General features: G+C 42.9%; 1 protein-coding gene across 2 annotated transcripts in view; it reads right to left on the reverse strand.

The window, feature by feature from the left end:
• LOC122929471 (FSD1-like protein) overlaps positions 1-20,585 on the reverse strand; it is a 70,484-nt gene that overhangs the window by 19,406 nt on the left and 30,493 nt on the right. For both annotated transcript variants that reach the window (XM_044283062.1, XM_044283061.1), the window contains exons 5-9: positions 20,483-20,505; positions 17,955-18,076; positions 12,657-12,866; positions 8,082-8,180; positions 4,855-4,984 (exon numbers count right to left, since the gene is read on the reverse strand). In XM_044283062.1, the coding sequence (XP_044138997.1) occupies positions 4,855-4,984; positions 8,082-8,180; positions 12,657-12,866; positions 17,955-18,076; positions 20,483-20,505 (584 nt within the window). The remainder of the gene's footprint in view (positions 1-4,854; positions 4,985-8,081; positions 8,181-12,656; positions 12,867-17,954; positions 18,077-20,482; positions 20,506-20,585) is intronic.

The raw sequence follows: 20,585 nt of genomic DNA on the forward strand, positions 1-20,585 counted from the left end.
ATCGTATATCCACTTTTATTGGTGTCAATTTACTAAGGAAGTAATATTGAATAATCCCAACATATTGTTTGATTTCAAGACAGGTGGGAGGGAAAATGTACCATAAAACCCTGACAGCCACCAAGTACCTTCAAGAATTTTTGAGGATACGGTCAACGTAGTAGTAAAAATAAAACTTTGTGCTTTAAATATGATTCTCCACACTTGAATGTCATTTCTATGTCTAAATACAGCTAAAATTGTGTGTTAATTACATTTTTAATAAGAACCTGAGCCTTTTCTGTATTGACACAGAATTAAATCATCAAATTCTGTCTGCTCACAAGAACCACAAGGGGGAGCTTAGGAGCTGACTGCATACTGTTTATTCACTAAATTCAGTAACAAATGTTTGCACTAAGCTCCCCCTGGTGGTGAATTGTGTATACACAGGATTTGGAGCTCTCTAACAAAAAAAAACACTATTAATAAATAAATCTGCCTGGAGTTTTGTATTGTAAAATGACAGCTTATTAAAAGATGGAAATATGCTTTGGTGATATTTGTCTGTAATCACAAATTTTCACTGTTATCTATATAGACAGAATATGAAAATAAATATTTACATGACTGCAACGGAAACATGATTATTGGTTTTATTATACTCCTCATTCACTTAATTTAAAGCAATCAAGTCACTATAATGAAAAGAACGCTAGGTGTGTCCATAAAGGAGCCCATAGCCTCAATGTGCCCTCTACACTGTGCATGCCTACCTAAAAATCCACTAGAAAATACAGTTGCAAGAAAAAGTATGTGAACCCGTTGGAATGATATGGATTTCTGCACAAATTGGTCATAAAATGTGATCTGATCTTCATCTAAGTCACAACAATAGACAATCACAGGTTGCTTAAACTAATAACACACAAAGAATTAAATGTTACCATGTTTTTATTGAACACACCATGTAAACATTCACAGTGCAGGTGGAAAAAGTATGTGAACCCTTGGATTTAATAACTGGTTAAACCTCCTATGGCAGCAATAACTTCAACCAAACATTTCCTGTAGTTGCAGATCCGACGTGCACAACTGTCAGGAGTAATTCTTGACCATTCCTCTTTACAGAACTGTTTCAGTTCAGCAATATTCTTGGGATGTCTGGTGTGAATCACTTTCTTGAGGTCATGCCACAGCATCTCAATCGGGTTGAGGTCAGGACTCTGACTGGGCCACTCAAGAAGGTGTATTTTCTTCTGTTTAAGTTATTCTGTTGTTGATTTACTTCTATGCTTTGGGTCATTGTCCTGTTGCAACACCCATCTTCTGTTGAGCTTCAGCTGGTGGACAGATGGCCTTAAGTTCTCCTGCAAAATGTATTGATAAACTTAGGAATTCATTTTCCCTTCAATGATAGCAATCTGTCCAGGCCCTGACGCAGCAAAGCAGCCCCAAACCATGATGCCCCCACCACCATACTTCACAGTTGGGATGAGGTTTTGATGTTGGTGTGCTGTGCCTCTTTTTCTCCACACATAGTGTTGTGTGTTTCTTCCAAACAACTCAACTTTGGTTTCATCTGTCCACAGAATATTTTGCCAATACTGCTGTGACATCCAGGTGCTCTTGTGCAAACTGTAAACGTGCAGCAATGTTTTTTTTTGGACAGCCGTGGCTTCCTCTGTGGTATCCTCCCATGAAATCCATTCTTGTTTAGTGTTTTATGTATCATAGATTCGCTAACAGGGATGTTAGCATATGCCAGAGACTTTTGTAAGTCTTTGGCCTCATGCACACGACCGTTGTGTGCATCCGTGGCCGTTGTGCCGTTTTCCGTTTTTTTTCACGGACCCATTGACTTTCAATGGGTCCGTGGAAAAATCGGAAAATGCACCGTTTTGCAGCCGAGGCCGTGATCCGTGTATCCTGTCCGTCAAAAAAATATGACCCAACGGTTCACGGACCCATTCAAGTCAATGGGTCCGTGAAAGAACACGGATGCACACAAGATTGGCATCCGTGTCCGTGATCCGTGGCCGTAGGTTGCTTTCATACAGACGGATCCGAAGATCCGTCTGCATAAAAGCTTTTTCTGATCTAAGTTTTCACTTCGTGAAAACTCATTTCCGACAGTATATTCTAACACAGAAGCGTTCCCATGGTGATGGGGACGCTTCTAGTTAGAATACACTGCAAACTTTGTACAAGACTGCCCCCTGCTGCCTGGCAGCACCCGATCTCTTACAGGGGGATATGATAGCACAATTAACCTCTTCAGGGGTTAATTGTACTATCATATTCTCCTGTAAGAGATCAGGGCTGCCAGGCAGCAGGGGGCAGACCCCCCCCCTCCCCAGTTTGAATATCGTTGGTGGCACAGTGTGTGCCCATCGCCCCCCCCTTCCTCCCTCTCTAGTTAAAAATCGTTGGTGGCACAGTGTGCGCCCACCATCGCCCCCCTCCATCTCCCCCCCCCCCCCCATCATTGGTGGCAGCGGAGTTCCGATCGGAGTCCCAGTTTAATCGCTGGGGCTCCGATCGGTAACCATGGCAACCAGGAAGCTACTGCAGCCCTGGTTGCCATGGTTACTTAGCAATAGTACAATAGTAGACGATTCATACTTACCTGCTTGCTGCTGCGATGTCTGTGACCGGCCGGGAGCTCCTCCTACTGGTAAGTGACAGTTCTTTAGCAATGCACCGCACAGACCTTTCACTTACCAGTAGGTGGAGCTCCCGGCCGGTCACAGACATCGCAGCAGCAGGCAGGTAAGTATGAATCTTCTACAATTGTACTATTGCTAAGTAACCATGGCAACCAGGGATGCAGTAGCTTCCTGGTTGCCATGGTTACCGATCGGAGCCCCAGCGATTAAACTGGGACTCCGATCGGAACTCCGCTGCCACCAATGATGGGGGGGGGGGGGGGAGATGGAGGGGGGCGATGGTGGGCGCACACTGTGCCACCAACGATTTTTAACTATAGAGGGAGGAAGGGGGGGGGGGGGGCGATGGGCACACACTGTGCCACCAACGATATTCAAACTGGGGAGGGGGGGGTCTGCCCCCTGCTGCCTGGCAGCCCTGATCTCTTACAGGAGAATATGATAGTACAATTAACCCCTTTAGGTGCCGCACCTGAAGAGGTTAATTGTGCTATCATATCCCCCTGTAAGAGATCGGGTGGTGCCAGGCAGCAGGGGGCAGTCTTGTACCAAGTTTGCAGTGTATTCTAACTAGAAGCGTCCCCATCACCATGGGAACGCCTCTGTGTTAGAATATACTGTCGGAAATGAGTTTCACGAAGTAGCTCATATCCGACAGTATATTCTAACGTAGAGGCGTTCCCATGGTGATGGGGACGCTTCAAGTTATGTTCGGGTGTCCGCCTGGCCGTGCGGAGGCAAGCGGATCCGTCCAGACTTATAATGTAAGTCAATGGGGACGGATCCGTTTAAAGATGACACACTGTGGCTCAATTTTCAAACGGATCCGTCCCCATTGACTTGCATTGTAATTCAGGACGGATCCGTTTGGCTCCGCACGGCCAGGCGGACGCCAAAACGACTTTTTTTTCATGTCCGTGGATCCTCCAAAAATCAAGGAAGACCCACGGACGAAAAAACGGTCACGGATCACAGACCCACGGACCCAGTTTTTTCGGACCGTGAAAAAAAACTGTCGTCTGCATGAGGCCTTTAGCTGACACTCTAGGATTCTTCTTCACCTCATTGAGCAGTCTGCGCTGTGCTCTTACAGTCATCTTTACAGGAAGACCACTCCTAAGGAGAGTAGCAGCAGTTATGAACTTTCTCCATTTATAGACAATTTGTCTTTCTGTGGACTGATGAACAGCAAGGCTTTTGGAGATACTTTATAACCCTTTCCAGCTTTATGCAAGTCAACAATTCTTAATCGTAGGTCTTCTGAGAGCTCTTTTGTGCGAGGCATCATTCACATCAGGCAATGCTTCTTGTGAAAAGCAAACCCAGAACTGGTGTGTGTTTTTTATAGAGCAGGGCAGCTGTAACCAACACCTCCAATCACATCTCATTGAATGGACTCCAGTTGGCTGACACCTCACTCCAATTAGCTCTTGGAGATGTCATTAGTCTAGGGGTTCACATACTTTTTCCACCTGCCCTGTGAATGTTTACATGGTGTGTTCAATAAAAACATGGTAACATTTAATTCTTTGTGTGTTATTAGTTTAAGCAGACTGTGATTGTCTATTGTTGTGACTTAGATGAAGATCAGATCACATTTTATGACCAATTTGTGCAGAAATCCATATCATTCCAAAGGGTTCACATACTTTTTCTTGCAACTGTATGCAGCATAAAAACCCTCCCACTTTATCCCATAAGGTTAAAAAGTGTCAATCCCCGTCCTGTGTTCCTCTGTGAAATAATATTCTGCTGCATAAATAATGATGTGTTATGGCTTTTCTGCAGCAGAATGTCTCCATTTATTTTAATGGGGAATGTAATCTGCACCGAAATCTGCATTAAAATTCACAGAGAAATACACATCCTAATCCACAGGTAAAAATCTTGTGAAGGCACCCTAGTAAGTATATCTGGGCTCAGCTTTGGCTTTGCCATCAGCACACTGTTATAGCAGTTTATAAACTAGCATAGACATCTCCAAATGCAAATCACTGATGAAGTCGTTTTTAAATCCACATGATATAAGACTACACTAGGTGCAAAACTGTGCTGTAGATTCTTTGAAAGTCATATTCCGGACATATCATGTAGCCTACACAGGCTATGTCCACATACAGTACTGCACACAGTGATTGGCAAATTGACACATTCCCATTGAACAGGATAAGTATGTGGTGAACCAGCCAAATCCATTTCTGCTTACCTGCCTTTGTTCTCTTTTCCTTTCACTTTACTTTCTTGACTTTTTCCACCCATCGGATCCCATTCTACATAGGAGTCCTCGACTTTTAAGTTAAGATGGGACGATGTGTTGTCCAGGCCGAAGATCAGTGCTGAAACACAATGTATGGATGGATAACCTTCACTCTATATTGGGCTCTTCAGGATATTACAGAAACAAATGCCTGACATGCATTTATACTACGAATCGCCGATTGCAGACATTAGCCCCTGGTGTCTGCTGTTTAAAACGGCAGAAACCCGGTTGCTATGGCGCCTGCTGCTCTTGCGAGTGGGCACCATCTTCAAAACCCAACTTCCACCATACATGTATGGTGGCAGTCGGGAAGGGGTTAAAATTCATAGACGTATATAGCTTTAGAATATCGCTCACTAGAAAATGGAATAGGGGGAAGAGGTATTGCATACTATAGTGCTATTTATTAGTGGAATCGATGGGGCTGTGATTGAGAAAGGGTTAACAAGAGCTGATGAGCTGCTGCCCTCACACGGAAACTGAAATGACCAAAGCTGGTCTGGTTTGCATTGATGTAGTTATTTCCATGTCTTTTTTTTTATTATTTTCTTAATTTGTGCGATGGCTAGCAAAATATTTCAATTTGTGTCCTAAATGAGGTAAAAAATATATTGGTAGACAAATAAGGGTGACTAAAAAATACCTTTGGAATGCCCCATCACAGAAAGAGTTAAACAACTCTCACAGATGCCGAAATGTAGAGATAAAGCCAAAAATGGACAGAGACACAACTCTGGTCTTTTCTCTAACACTTGCTAGTGCTCACCAGTAGTCTGCCTGGCTGCTACTAATGTGAAGTGACTCGTTGGCGTGAAAGCTGGAGAACACGATGACAAGTCTTCAGCCCTCTCTATCTTGGCCTGATTACTGTAGTTTAGACATAATCCCTCAGGGTAAATTAGTTTCTACTAGAAAGAATCTCTAGAAAAACTCCTAGAACTGGAACTAAACTCATCTTATCAATGCCACCAGTAAAGGGGCTTCTAAGGAAATAAAGTACAAACCCCTCAAATATCCTTTATTCTAAACTATTAATCGGGCATGAACATGTGTGACTCCAATGTGTGGGATCTTCTCATATGTCATACATACATGTGATAATATCACCCTAATGATGTTTGTAATCTGGGGACAGCGCTCACACCCTTTGGGGGTCATTTACAAATATTTTTACACCAGCTTTTGGTGTAAAAATAGTCAAAAGTCCAATTTCTGACCAGCTTTGCAACTTAATATTAAGTGATATAGCCAGTGTAGAAACATTTTCAACAGTTGGGCGAGGCAGGGACATTGGAGGCCTTGACGGGACTGGGACTAAGGGCGAGTTCACATCGCGCTTTATGCCTCCATTTGAAATATACGTTGGATACAAAACCGTAGAACACCACAACGGTGAATGGATGCCACTGGAATCAGTCTGAGGCACCTGTTTAACGTATACGTTTTTTCTATACGTTAAACGGATGGGAAAAAAACATGTGAACCGAGCCTAACATGTACTAACATATACGCCTGGAAACAGGCAAACGCGTTGGTGAAAAAGAGAGGGCTGGAGTCGTTTTTTCCGCCAGGCGCAAGGCTGTCTTAGATTAGCGAAGTTTATAACGCAAGGGGAAACAAAGATCAGCGTGAAAACTAGTTACGAATTTCATTTCTACAAAGCAGTAAGCCTGGGACCATTTACTTTGAACAATGGGAGAAATGTATCAAAACTGGTGCATAGGAAAACTGGCTTAGTTGCTCACAGCAACCAATCAGATTCCAACTTTCATTTTTCGGAGCTCCTTCGGAAAATAAAAGTACAAACTAATTGGTTGCTATTGGCAACTAAGCCAGCTTTCCTTTGCACCAGTTTTGATAAATCTCCCCCACAGTGCCAGATTTTCACAGAAACCTCTAGGTTGCATTTACACTCAGTTTGCAGTCTACATCGGTGGTATATGTTGACAGTATTTCCCAACATACTGGTATACCTGCATCCCATGAAGTGCATGCTTTTTACCGGATGCCTCCACATAGTTGATTATGCTATTCTATACAGCAAATAAAAAATTACATATACCAGCCTAATGGAGGCCAAAAGGGGACTCTTTTGAACTCCACTGGATCCTTGGCGGGACTATGGATTTAGTTGACCTAGACATCATGGGCTTTCCCAGGACACACACCACCAAACACACAGTGTGAATACACAATAAGTAGTGACAAAGGGATAGAGTTATCAAAACTGATGTAATGGAAAACTGGCTTAGTTAGCCATAGCAGCCATTCAGCTTCCACCTTTCATTTTTCAAAGATCCTTTGGAAAATGAAAGGTGAAATCTGATTGGTTGCTATGAGTAACTAAGCCAGTTTCCCTTTGCACCAATTTGATGAATCTCTCCCAAAGCACTTGAGCACAAGCTTCACTAAGATGATCTATTCATATGTACTTGTGCCATATCAATACAAAGGATTCCCTCTGCAGAAGATCCTCATTATTTGTACAGTAGTTAGCTTCATGATAATCAGTGTCTTTCTACAATTCTCTGCACTACAGTACAGTTTCATATGTCCCCCTGTCTGAAAGAACTACTAATTCTGTTCATCATGATACTACCAGTCAAAGAAGGAGAGCATGCCAGAAGAAGAGAACTGCTAAAACCATGGAGACACTCACAAAGTCATGCAAGACAAGAGGAGAATGAAATGTACGGTCTATTGTGCAGTGAGATCTATGGGCACTAGAGTGCATGCCCCTAGAGGCTGTCACCTTCAGAAATCAGACAGATGATAATCCAAGATAACTAACACATGGCTGGAACAAATATTAAGGGCTATGTTGTTTTTATATGATCAATAAGGACATAACATAGTAACAGAGTTTAGAAGGCTGAAAAAAGACATCTGTCCATCCAGTTCGGCCTGTTATCCTGCAAGATGATCCAGAGGAAGGCAAAAAAAAACTGTGAGGTAGTTGAACTCTTTTAGTGAACTCCCCATCACCACCTCCTCAGGCAGAGATCCATAGTCTCACTGCTCTTACCGTAAAGAATCCTCTTCTATGTTTGTGTACAAACCTTCTTTCCTCTATATGTAGAGGGACATAGGGAGAGCGCCTCTTTAGCAGAGGTTAGCAAGCTAGTTTCATGGATAATAGGCCATTTAACGATTCAGGCTGCATGTTTCTATACCTTTGGTTTCCAGTGTGATGGGATCGGAGTATTCCCCTGCTACAGCCTTGTTACAAGCACGTACTCTAAAGTTCATAAACTTGGAGTCGAACTTCAAACCTGTAGGTGAATACAAAAAAACTAAATGTGGGGTTGCTTTTTTGTAATCTTCACTATAATCATTTTATTTAACATATAAAACATTTTACAATGGAATTGTTTTATACAGCATATATTACCCGCCCACAGGGAGGATACAGCACCAGAACTAGTACACAGAGAAAAATATAAATATAAATATGATGGAAGAACTGGCTAGAGTAAATGATGCCACACACAGGCTTCCCAACTACTATTATATGTAAGGAACCCTTAGAAAGAAGTTTGTTCTGCTGAAGAGCTGAATGTCAAGAAAAAAAACAAGCAGCTATTTCTGCAAACTTTAAAGGGTAACTGTCATGGTTTTTTTATTTGCTATTTATTAGAGCTAGGCTCTGTCCAAAAAGTGGCACAAACTGGCACATCTATGGTTTCTACACATTTTTCCAACATGCTCAACAAGGGGCGCAGCTTTGCAGTAAGGGGATAGAGAGAGTCATAGGAAAGGGGCAGGCATCAGATGTGCCCTTATGCGCCAAAAATCTGCCACAATTGTGCCTCACAGCAAGCCAACCAATAGCTGGTATAGAGCCATAGAAAAGCGTCTATCCCTGCCTCAAATTTATCATCCAGCTGGGGCACGGTGGTAAATCTGGTGCAGATCTATACAGCCTGGCTAAGCTTAAAGGGGTTGTCTCATCATGAACAATGTGGGCATATTGCTAGGATCTGCCCCCATTGTCTTATAGGTGCGGGTCCCGCCGCTGGGCCCCGCACCTATATCGAGAACGGAGCCCTGAAAGTGAAGGAGGGCGTATGGGCAGCCGCCATCCATTCATTTTCTATGGCGATGGCGAAAATAGCAGAAAAGACATTTGTGTGCATAAAGCTCTCACAGAAGTTTTGCCACAAATCTGTCTTTGTCAAAAACTTTTTATTACTTTTCACATATAGTGAACATATAAAATAAAATTTCTCCATACACATATATGCGCATACTTTTCACATACATCACAAACAATGACAAGATGCGAAGCATTAGATTCAGATAACAAATGATGCCTAGAGAAATACATTCCGCTGTATAGTCACAAAAATGCATAGACATACATATACCCTTCCCTCCCTCCCTCCCCCCAACCCTCAACTCGTCTGGATGCACCTCCTACCTCCTATCAATATTATCTCCACTTAAAAGTAGTATACTCCATTCTGTCTAATTAGGGAACTTTCAGTTTACCCAGGGTAATGTCTTTTTGTAAATACCACTCAGTGTGCTTAAAGTTATTCATGAGCTCTCGCGTTTCCTCCACTGACAAATGCTTTGCAATAAACTTTGACCATTTGTTTAAAAAGGACGTCGAGCTTTTGTCTTTATTCGTTTCTGCGTCTAATTGATCCATTAACATGAAATATCGCATTAAGCTATAGAACTCCATCTTTGTAGGAATTCGTGGGTCCAGCCATTTTTGCAATAAACATTTTAATGCTACCAGCAATACCCCATCTATTAGTTTAGGCACTTGAACTGTTTCTGGAAACACATGAAATAAAACAACTTCTGGCTCACATGGCAGCTCAATATGCCAGGTGTCTTTGATCCATGACAACAGCCATTCCCAATACTGTCGTGTCTTGGGGCAAAGCCACATCCCATGGTCCAGATCTGCCTTTTGGAGGCTGCATTTTGGACACCTATTTATCCAAGTCTCACTATTCCTTGAATTATTTATGTTGAAAGCATATATTGCCCTATGCATTAGCTTCAGCTGGGTTTCCCTCCATTTCTCACACACTACTGCTTTCCTTGTCCTAATCCACCCCATCATTATTCTTTCTCTCCATCCCTGATTTACTAATAGTTTACCCCACCCTCCACCAATAGCTGCAGCCGTTTTATCATTTTCACTGTCCCTAAGTTGCTTATATATGTCAGATAATGACCACTTATTGCCTATTTGTTTGAGTAAAGCATCAAAACCATTTATTTTACATTCCGATGCCACTTGTTTTAATCTGGACTTACAGAAGTGCATCATTTGGTAAAATTGTAACTCCTGACCTCCAAGGAGACTATATTTTTCCTTTAGTTCCGGCAATGTGAGGTACCTTTGCTCTTGATCATGCAACAGATGCTGTAGAGTTGTTATCCCCTTTTGTTTCCACTGTTGAAATAACTTATTATTGTTTCCTGCTTCAAATTCTGGATGAGACCATAGATACATATATTTGGAGGATTTAAAGGATAAGCTGTACAGTTTTCTCACTTCTTTCCAAGCAATAATAGTATCCCTCAATATCATTGAGCTTTTAATATCAACTGGTCTTGAAGCTAGGTGTGAGTGCATAAGTGCTCCCAAGTCCCATCCCTGAGCTAGTTCTCTTTCCAGTGAAACATTCGAATAATAGGATGTTTTTGCCATCCAATCCCTACAATGTCTAAAGAGACTGGCTAAATTATATTTTCTAAGATCCGGAAACCGGACTCCTCCCTTTTCTACTGGTAAATATAATTTCCGTAGGGCTATCCTCGCTCTCTTTTTGGCCCATATAAATTTCGAAAATGCCTTGTTTAATTCTTGTATATCCCTATGCCTAATTAAGATGGGTAATGTTTGCATTGGATAGAATAATTTGGGGACACTAACCATTTTTATCAGATGACACCTACCTAGTAACGTCAAGGGTAATGACTGCCATTTCTCTAGTTCTTGTTTAATCTGTTTCATCAACGGTATATAATTAAGATTATATAAAGAGTGAGGTGAGGGCCCAATTTTGATACCCAGATATTTAATATGCTTCTTTGCCACCATTGCCGGACAATTTTGCGTTGTTAGATATTTCTTTGAGGAGGCGTTGCCAATATACAATAGTTCACACTTATCAATGTTAGCTTTAAAACCCGAGTTCTTCCCAAAATCTTCAATTACTTCAAATACTTGGTGAATATCTTTAGAGGGACTTGCTAGGAATAGAATTACATCATCGGCAAAAAGTGACATCTTTACCTCTCTCGAGCCTACTTTTATACCCTCAAAAACTTCTGATTTTTCCAAGTATCTAGCTAACGGCTCTAACGCTATGTTAAATAACAATGGTGACAGGGGACATCCCTGCCTTGTCCCCTTTAATAACGGGAAGGATTGAGAAAGGAAACCTGGCAGTACTATTTGTGCCTTAGGGTCCGTGTATAAGGTTGTTATATAGGTTCTAAAGGCCCCTTTGATGTTCATTGTATCTAATACCTGCGCCAACCACCCCCAATTCACACTATCGAAAGCCTTTTCAGCATCTATTGTGAGAAGTGCAGGCGACTCACCCAGTTGCGGCTTTCTATTAACATAATCCAGGACAGCCAGCACCCGTCTCATATTGAACACTGCAGACCTGCCTTTTACAAACCCCACCTGAGACGGTCCAATTACAAATCTGTCTTAAGTGACTATAACATTAGGATGAAAGGTTCTCTATAAGGGCTCATGCACACAACTATGATCAGCCCGGAAAATGCAGTCTGTGTGTCGGCTGGATCTCCCGGACTGACCGCGGCTCCCATGACCCCAGCTGACTATTACAGTGTTTTATGATATAGTCAGTCTCCATCTGATCAGGCGTCTATTGGACTGTAGGAACCTCATCATGTCAGTACAGTACAATAGCCCCTAATCAGATAAGAATGGACTGTATTATAAATTACTATGAAGCAGTCAGTTTGGGTCAGGGGAGCCGCGGCTGTGATAAGTCATCTGATGTCTTTACAAAGGTTATCTTAACATTATAAAACCTTCAACCAAGGCTCATACACATGCCGTTCTTAAAGCTATGTCCAACAACTATTACAATATTATGGATTATGAACGACGGCAGTTTTCCGGTCCCCATACTCCACTTTCCTAAAGCTAATTTATAATAATTATTGAGGAGCGCAGCTTCAGAGTGCAGGTGTGCTGGTGGCAACTACTAGATGTGTATATACAGTGAAGGCTTCCATTATATAGCTGATCTGATGCCCAAAAATAATTTTCTTAGAATATTTAACTCAATGGTGTAGGTTTACTAATAGTGTCATACTTTGCACTGTCTAAGAATAAGAATCACAGTTTGGCACATGGACCTTTGTAAATTTGGAGTATCATAAATCCTGTGCCAGATTTACGCTAGAATTCTGGTCGTGTGCCAAACATTTATCCATGCGGCAGAATTTTGTCTGTGCACCTAAAATTTGTCCATGTGGCAAAAAAAAAACTGTCTAGTCTAAGTTTACACCACCTTGCCATAGTTTCACTCCAAAAATCCACCAAAATGCTGGCGCACAGAGGTGCATTTGGGCCACGCCCCTTTCCCAGCAAAGCCACGCCCCTTGTTGGAGGAGGCGTAAAATGATTAGAAGAGCATGTAAACAGTTATTAATTGTGATGCATGCACACCATTCTACTGGTGCAATATGTAAACCTGCTCCTATATGTACCAAAGTGGGGTATGAGTTAAACTTACCAGAAAGCGTGTACTCTGTTCCCTTTATATTATCAACCGTCTCCCAACACCTCTCATCTTTAACCCTTGGAAGGCCATCATAGTTTGTTTTCCTATATTCCAGAACATAATGGTCGATCTTGTTGTCTTCTTCAGGCATTCTCCATGCTACCGTCACACAATTATCAGCTACTAGACAATCTGCTGGATCGATCTCTGGCGCTTTGGGCACTGGAAAAGAAAAATAAGGAAACCTATTTTTTTTTTTTTATTTCATGAAAAGCTATTTAGATAATTACCCCCGAGATCAATACTGGTCAAGTTACTGTAATTCACAGGATAGTGCCAGGCTGAATAGAAGGCCAGCTTAGACATCAGTGGACACTGCATACTCCGGCTGGCATGAAGTTCATTTAAAACACCACACAGATGATTGCTATTTCATAATATAGAAGAAGAAGAGTTTTACAACCACGAGGATCTGCTAAATGACTAATGTGCTGTAAAACATAGAACCTTATGTAGACAGTTTTGGAAAGAAGGAGCGGTAATAAGGTTTCTGATGCCTTTATGCTTTAAGCAGTGACAGACGTAAAAGGACAGTGAAGGACGGAGCCGGTATACTGTTACACAATTAGCATACTTCACCATGAAGAACATGAGCAATGAGATCATCAGACCCGAAAAGAACAGAATTATTTAACAGCAGATAGCCGGCTGTTTTATTAAATGGCTGGGAAAGTGAATTCCAGTGAAAGCGTTACACCAAATGTATGCATTCTTCACCTGGATATTGTCACATTTCTGGTAATATGGTCTAATTCTGGTAGACCACCTAAGCAGGCAAGAGACATTCACTTTGAACAATAATATCTATAGGAAGCAAGCAGCTGCCTCGGTGTGTATTAGTGGTGGGAAGGACATGTAGAAATCAGCACTATATGGGTGCACTGTACAATGTATACAGTCAACCAAGCGGTCATTTATTAACATTAAAGGGAACCTCTTATATTAAACATGGTGTTTCAGCTTCAGGCAGATTGTTATAGAGCAGGAGGAGCTGAGCAGATCGATATATAGTTTTATAGGAAAAGAGTCAGTAAAACTTGTATTTCATTCATTTTAAATTCTTGCTTATTCTGGGCTTTGAAGTCCAGTAGACGGTCCTATCAGTGACTGACAGCTATCTCTGTATACACAGTCATAGAGGGAAGGCTGTCAGTCACTGATAGGACCGAATCCTTGTCTTCAGTCAGTGACTGACAGCTATCTCTGTATACTCAGTCATAGAGGGCAGGCTGTCAGTCACTGATAGGACCGTCTACTGGACTTCAGTCAGTGACTGACAGCTATCTCTGTATACACAGCCATAGAGGGCAGGCTGTCATCACTGATAGGACTGTCTCCTTGTCTTCATTCAGTGACTGACAGCTATCTCTGTATACACAGTCATAGAGGGCAGGCTGTCAGTCACTGATAGGACCGTCTCCTTGTCTTCAGTCAGTGACTGACAGCTATCTCTGTATACACAGTCATAGAGGGAAGGCTGTCAGTCACTGATAGGACCGAATCCTTGTCTTCAGTCAGTGACTGACAGCTATCTCTGTATACACAGTCATAGAGGGCAGGCTGTCAGTCACTGATAGGACCGTCTCCTTGTCTTCAGTCAGTGACTGACAGCTATCTCTGTATACACAGTAATAGGGGGAAGGCTGTCAGTCACTGATAGGACCGTCTGCTTGTCTTCAGTCAGTGACTGACAGCTATCTCTGTATACACAGTCATAGAGGGAAGGCTGTCAGTCACTGATAGGACCGTCTGCTTGTCTTCAGTCAGTGACTGACAGCTATCTCTGTATACACAGTCATAGAGGGCAGGCTGTCAGTCACTGATAGGACCGTCTCCTTGTCTTCAGTCAGTGACTGACAGCTATCTCTGTATACACAGCCATAGAGGGCAGGCTGTCAATCACTGATAGGACCGTCTCCTTGTCTTCAGTCAGTGACTGACAGCTATCTCTGTATACACAGCCATAGAGGGCAGGCTGTCAGTCACTGATAGGACCGTCTGCTTGTCTTCAGTCAGTGACTGACAGCTATCTCTGTATACACAGTCATAGAGGGAAGGCTGTCAGTCACTGATAGGACTGTCTCCTTGTCTTCAGTCAGTGACTGACAGCTATCTCTGTATACACAGCCATAGAGGGCAGGCTATACTGTTACACAATTAGCATACTTCACCATGAAGAACATGAGCAATGAGATCATCAGACCCGAAAAGAACAGAATTATTTAACAGCAGATAGCCGGCTGTTTTATTAAATGGCTGGGAAAGTGAATTCCAGTGAAAGCGTTACACCAAATGTATGCATTCTTCACCTGGATATTGTCACATTTCTGGTAATATGGTCTAATTCTGGTAGACCACCTAAGCAGGCAAGAGACATTCACTTTGAACAATAATATCTATAGGAAGCAAGCAGCTGCCTCGGTGTGTATTAGTGGTGGGAAGGACATGTAGAAATCAGCACTATATGGGTGCACTGTACAATGTATACAGTCAACCAAGCGGTCATTTATTAACATTAAAGGGAACCTCTTATATTAAACATGGTGTTTCGCCTGGCCGTGCGGAGCCAAACGGATCCGTCCTGAATTACAATGCAAGTCAATGGGGACGGATCCGTTTGATGTTGACACAATATGGTGCCATTTCAAACGGATCCGTCCCCATTGACTTTCAATGTAAAGTCTGGAGTTCTTTTATACCATTGGATTGGAGTTTTCTCCAATCCGATGGTATATTTTAACTTGAAGCGTCCCCATCACCATGGGAACGCCTCTATGTTAGAATATACTGTCGGATATGAGCTACTTCGTGAACCTCAGATCCGACAGTATATTCTAACACAGAGGCGTTCCCATGGTGATGGGGATGCTTCAGGTTAGAATACACTACAAACTTTGTACAAGACTGCCCCCTGCTGCCTGGCAGCACCCGATCTCTTACAGGGGGATATGATAGCACAATTAACCCCTTCAGGTGCGGCACCTAAAGGGGTTAATTGTACTATCATATTCCCCTGTAAGAGATCAGGGCTGCCAGGCAGCAGGGGGCAGACCCCCCCCCCCCCCTCCCCAGTTTGAATATCGTTGGTGGCACAGTGTGCGCCCCCCATCGGGCCCCCCCTTCCTCCCTCTAATGTTAGAAATCGTTGGTGGCACAGTGTGCGCCCACCATCGCCCCTCCCTCCCTCTATTGTATTAAATCGTTGGTGGCACAGTGTGCCAACCACCATCGCCCCCCCCCCCTCCCTCTATAGCAGTAACAACATTGGTGGCAGTGTGCGGTCTCCCATTCCCCCCCCCCCCATCATTGGTGGCAGCGGAGTTCCGATCGGAGTCCCAGTTTAATCGCTGGGGCTCTGATCGGTAACCATGGCAACCAGGACGCTACTGCAGTCCTGGTTGCCATGGTTACTTAGCAATAGTACAACAGTAGAAGATTCATACTTACCTGCTTGCTGCTGCGATGTCTGTGAACGGCCGGGAGCTCCTCCTACTGGTAAGTGAAAGGTCTGTGCGGCGCATTGCTAAAGAACTGTCACTTACCAGTAGGAGGAGCTCCCGGCCGTTCACAGACATCGCAGCAGCAAGCAGGTAAGTATGAATCTTATACTGTTGTACTATTGCTAAGTAACCATGGCAACCAGGGCTGCAGTAGCTTCCTGGTTGCCATGGTTACCGATCGGAGCCCCAGCGATTAAACTGGGACTCCGATCGGAACTCCGCTGCCACCAACGATGGGGGGGGGGGGGGGGGGGGAAATGGGAGGCCGCACACTGCCACCAATGTTGTTACTGCTATAGAGCAGTGTTTCCCAACCAGTGTGCCTCCAGCTGTTGCAAAACTACAACTCCCAGCATGCCCGCACAGCCAAAGGCTGTCCAGGCATGCTGGGAGTTGTAGTTTTGCAACACCTGGAGGCACACTGGTTGGGAAACACTGCTATAGAGGGAGGGGGGGCCGATGGTGGTTGGCACACTGTGCCACCAACGATTTATTACAATAGAGGGAGGGAGGGGGGGGCGATGGTGGGGGCACACTGTGCCACCAACGATTTATTACAATAGAGGGAGGGAGGGGGGGGCGATGGTGGGCGCACACTGTGCCACCAACGATATTCAAACTGGGGAGGGGGGGGGGGGTCTGCCCCCTGCTGCCTGGCAGCCCTGATCTCTTACAGGGGAATATGATAGTACAATTAACCCCTTTCGGGGCCGCCCCTTAAGGGGTTATTTGTGCTATCATATCCCCCTGTAAGAGATCGGGTGCTGCCAGGCAGCAGGGGGCAGTCTTGTACAAAGTTTGCAGTGTATTCTAACTAGAAGCGTCCCCATCACCATGGGAACGCTTCTGTGTTAGAATATACTGTCGGAAATGAGTTTTCACGAAGTGAAAACTTAGATCAGAAAAAGCTTTTATGCAGACGGATCTTCGGATCCGTCTGTATGAAAGCAACCTATGGCCACGGATCACGGACACGGATGCCAATCTTGTGTGCATCCGTGTTCTTTCACGGACCCATTGACTTGAATGGGTCCGTGAACCGTTGTCCGTCAAAAAAATAGGACAGGTCATATTTTTTTGACGGACAGGATACACGGATCACGGCCTCGGCTGCAAAACAATGCATTTTCCGATTTTTCCACGGACCCATTGAAAGTCAATGGGTCCGCGAAAAAAAACGGAAAACGGCACAACGGCCACGGATGCACACAACGGTCGTGTGCATGAGGCCTTTCTGTCACTATTTTATGCTGCCCTCAGTGAGATCAGCATAACATTGATGACAGGTTCCCTTTAAGCAAAAGTGACTTTAATATTAGCCTCATGATAAAATCCATCTTCTCAGCTGTGTAGGGAGAGTCTCAGCCCTTTGAACATTTAATGGAATAAGTGTCTTCACACACGGTAGATTTTGTGGCAGAAAATTCTGCGACTAAAAATCTGTTCCATTCACTTAAACAGAGCTTGCAGCAATCCATGCTCTTGCTTCCCCATTCAATTTAATGGAACTGATTTTCAGTTGCAGAATGTTTGGCCCAAAAAATATGTCACGTGTAAAGGCACCTTAAAACTGTTTTTCATAAGTGACAGACTAATCCACTCAATGGGAATTGTAATGCAAGAGGGAAATATAGATCCATTGGTAAATGTGTGCAAAATGTATTCCTCTCATTTTAGGACACAATCAGGCACAGAATCGTCCCAAGCAATAACATTGAGAGATTCTATTCACTGCTATAAATCCAATTACCTGGTAAGAATTTTAAGGACTGGAGCATTTGCCGTTCCTGGGAAAAATCCACCATCAGATGTGTCATGTTGTCACTGAGCTTTGGTTTCAGTGAGAGACGGAAAGCTGCAGCCATTGTGACCCTACGGTTAAAGAATATGGAGGAAGGGACAAGACATTGTTATTTCTATTCTGTAAGGTTACCTGTACCAAAATACCATATTGTGAGAGTGCCAACTGTTATAGACCAGTAACTGAAACATATGCCCTGGTAAAGCGACTGGTACTGACTGCCCACTGAAGGCAGTAAAGGGTACTACCTACTAAGTGTGCAGTCCATGGGGTAATCAGAGAAGAGGCAGATATTCCTTTTAGGGCTGGTAATAAAAGCTGCATACTCCTCTATGGGCAGACTCCTCTAATGGGCCAAATTTTCAGTAACCAAAGATGCAAATGCCCTTTGGCCAAAAATATACATTTTGGCACGACATAAATTAGCAATTACCTTTAAAGTTGGAAGGTTCTGGATTATTATTATGTCTATGGCCTCTTTTAATTAACACATCCATCATACTGTGATTTATTTTACATATTTAAATCTTCAAAAACAGCACTTCATTTTCCTAGTAAAACACTTTCACTGAATGAGGTTCCACACTTCAGTCACCAGTCTCTGCCAAATTCTTTACCTTATCGTCAATGTTGTAATGGCATGGGGAAGTCCTACAGCACCGCAACATCTCCACTACAGGGAAAGAAGGTCCGTCCTATTGGATTTTTAAATGCCCTGTGCTTTGTTCCTTTAGAAGTAAAGTGTATCCCTCTCACTACTTAAAGTTTTTTTTTGAGACTTATACTGATGGTCATCAGTATCTGATCGGTGGGGGTCCGAAACTTCGCAGCCAGTCAGCTGTTTGAGAAGACAAAGGGCGCTCACAGTAGCGCCACAACCTTTTTTAGCTATACAATGTACGGCACTGTGCCTGGAGAGCACAGAGAAGAGCGCACGGTTCCCGGGTGCCAGACACCCACCTATCCAGAGGATAGGTCATCAGTATTAAAGTCTCAGAAAAGCCTTTTAAATAAAACATGCATGCTAAGATGACCCAAGGATGCAGGTCAGTATGGCAACTGGGAGAAAGTGAAGTCGTCTCTGCTAACAGGACTAGAACCAGAAGGAAGAACAGACGATAAAGGTTATTAATTAGATGCCATACTTAAAGGGGTTCTCTGGGAATTAAGAAAATTCAAATACTTAAATATGACTTCATTATAAATATATTCCCAAATACCTTTCATTAGTTAAAATGGCTCATAATGAGCAATCATTAGTAAAATAAAATGTCCACCATCCTACTAGTCCACACAAAGCTTGTCCTAATTACATAGGAGGACAAGGTAAAGAGCTGCACCATCTTCCTCTCTTACTTGTCAGGGATTATGATCCTGAATACAGTTTATTATGATCTTCGGATGAATCTCTGTAGGAATGGAGTTCATTAGGAGACATGAAGTCCAGAGGATAGTTGGGTGTAGAAAATGAGCAGCAGCTCTTGTATGCAGTCTCCATTACCATGGCCCCAAATTACCAGTCCATCCTCTCTAGACTTCATATCTACTCATGTACTCCATTCCTACTAAGATTCAGCTGAGAATCCTATCATCTGTATTCAGGATAATAATCCCTGACAAGTATGAGAGGAGGATGAGGCAGCTCTTTACCTCAGTGTTGTAAAGTAACTTGTCCTACTGTGTGATTAGGACAGGTTTTGTGTGTACTAATGGGACGGCCATTTAATTTCTCTTAATAATTTCTCCCTAGACAAAATGAACCATTATAGCTAATGAAATGTATTTAGGAATATATTTATACTAAAGTAATATTTAAGTATTTTCATTTTCTTAATTCCCGGAGACCCCCCTTTAAAGGGGTTGTGCATTGTAATGATATTGATGACCTATTCTTGCGATAAGTCATCAATATCAGATGGGAGGGTCCAACTCCTAGCACAGCTGCTGATCAGCTTTTTAAAGAGGTCATAGCGCTTGAGTTTACCTGCGTGCCGTCTAGCTGTTAGCGGCAGTGCAGTGTAATTACATCTACTCGTCCTATTCACTGGAATACCAGACACAATCACTTTAATATGAATATTCCATTTTCATTGAAATCTTAAAATCAGAACTTGTGCCATGAGTCAAAATAATTTTCTAATGTGTCAAAAACACATTAGGGAGGATCATAATGGTGATCTCTGTGATCTTAGGCAGCAACCGATTTCCGGAATGAACGTCTCTAAGGAATAATAAACCCTTTGGCTTCCCTCTTACTAACACAACAGTCCAAACAACCCATTACTGAAATCCATAGTAATTTGCGTAGCATGTTTTATCAGCTTTACTTCAACAGAAATCTCTGTGTGGAGCCAAAGGGCTATGTGGTTGGACAGTCTATTAGACAAAATGTCACAGCATATGAAGGCTACATATGAAATATACAAACAAAGACATTTATGGTTAAAAAATAGAAAAAGAGGATAATGGTACAGTACCTATCCTTGATCTGTCTGGCAGCCTTGGTGCAAGGAGAGAGAAAGCAAAATTAGTGTATCCATGCAAGTGAAGGAGGGCAGCAAACTCCATGCAGGATTTTAA

The sequence above is a fragment of the Bufo gargarizans genome, chromosome 2 (assembly GCF_014858855.1).
Source record: "Bufo gargarizans isolate SCDJY-AF-19 chromosome 2, ASM1485885v1, whole genome shotgun sequence".
In the NCBI taxonomy this organism is placed as follows: domain Eukaryota; kingdom Metazoa; phylum Chordata; class Amphibia; order Anura; family Bufonidae; genus Bufo; species Bufo gargarizans.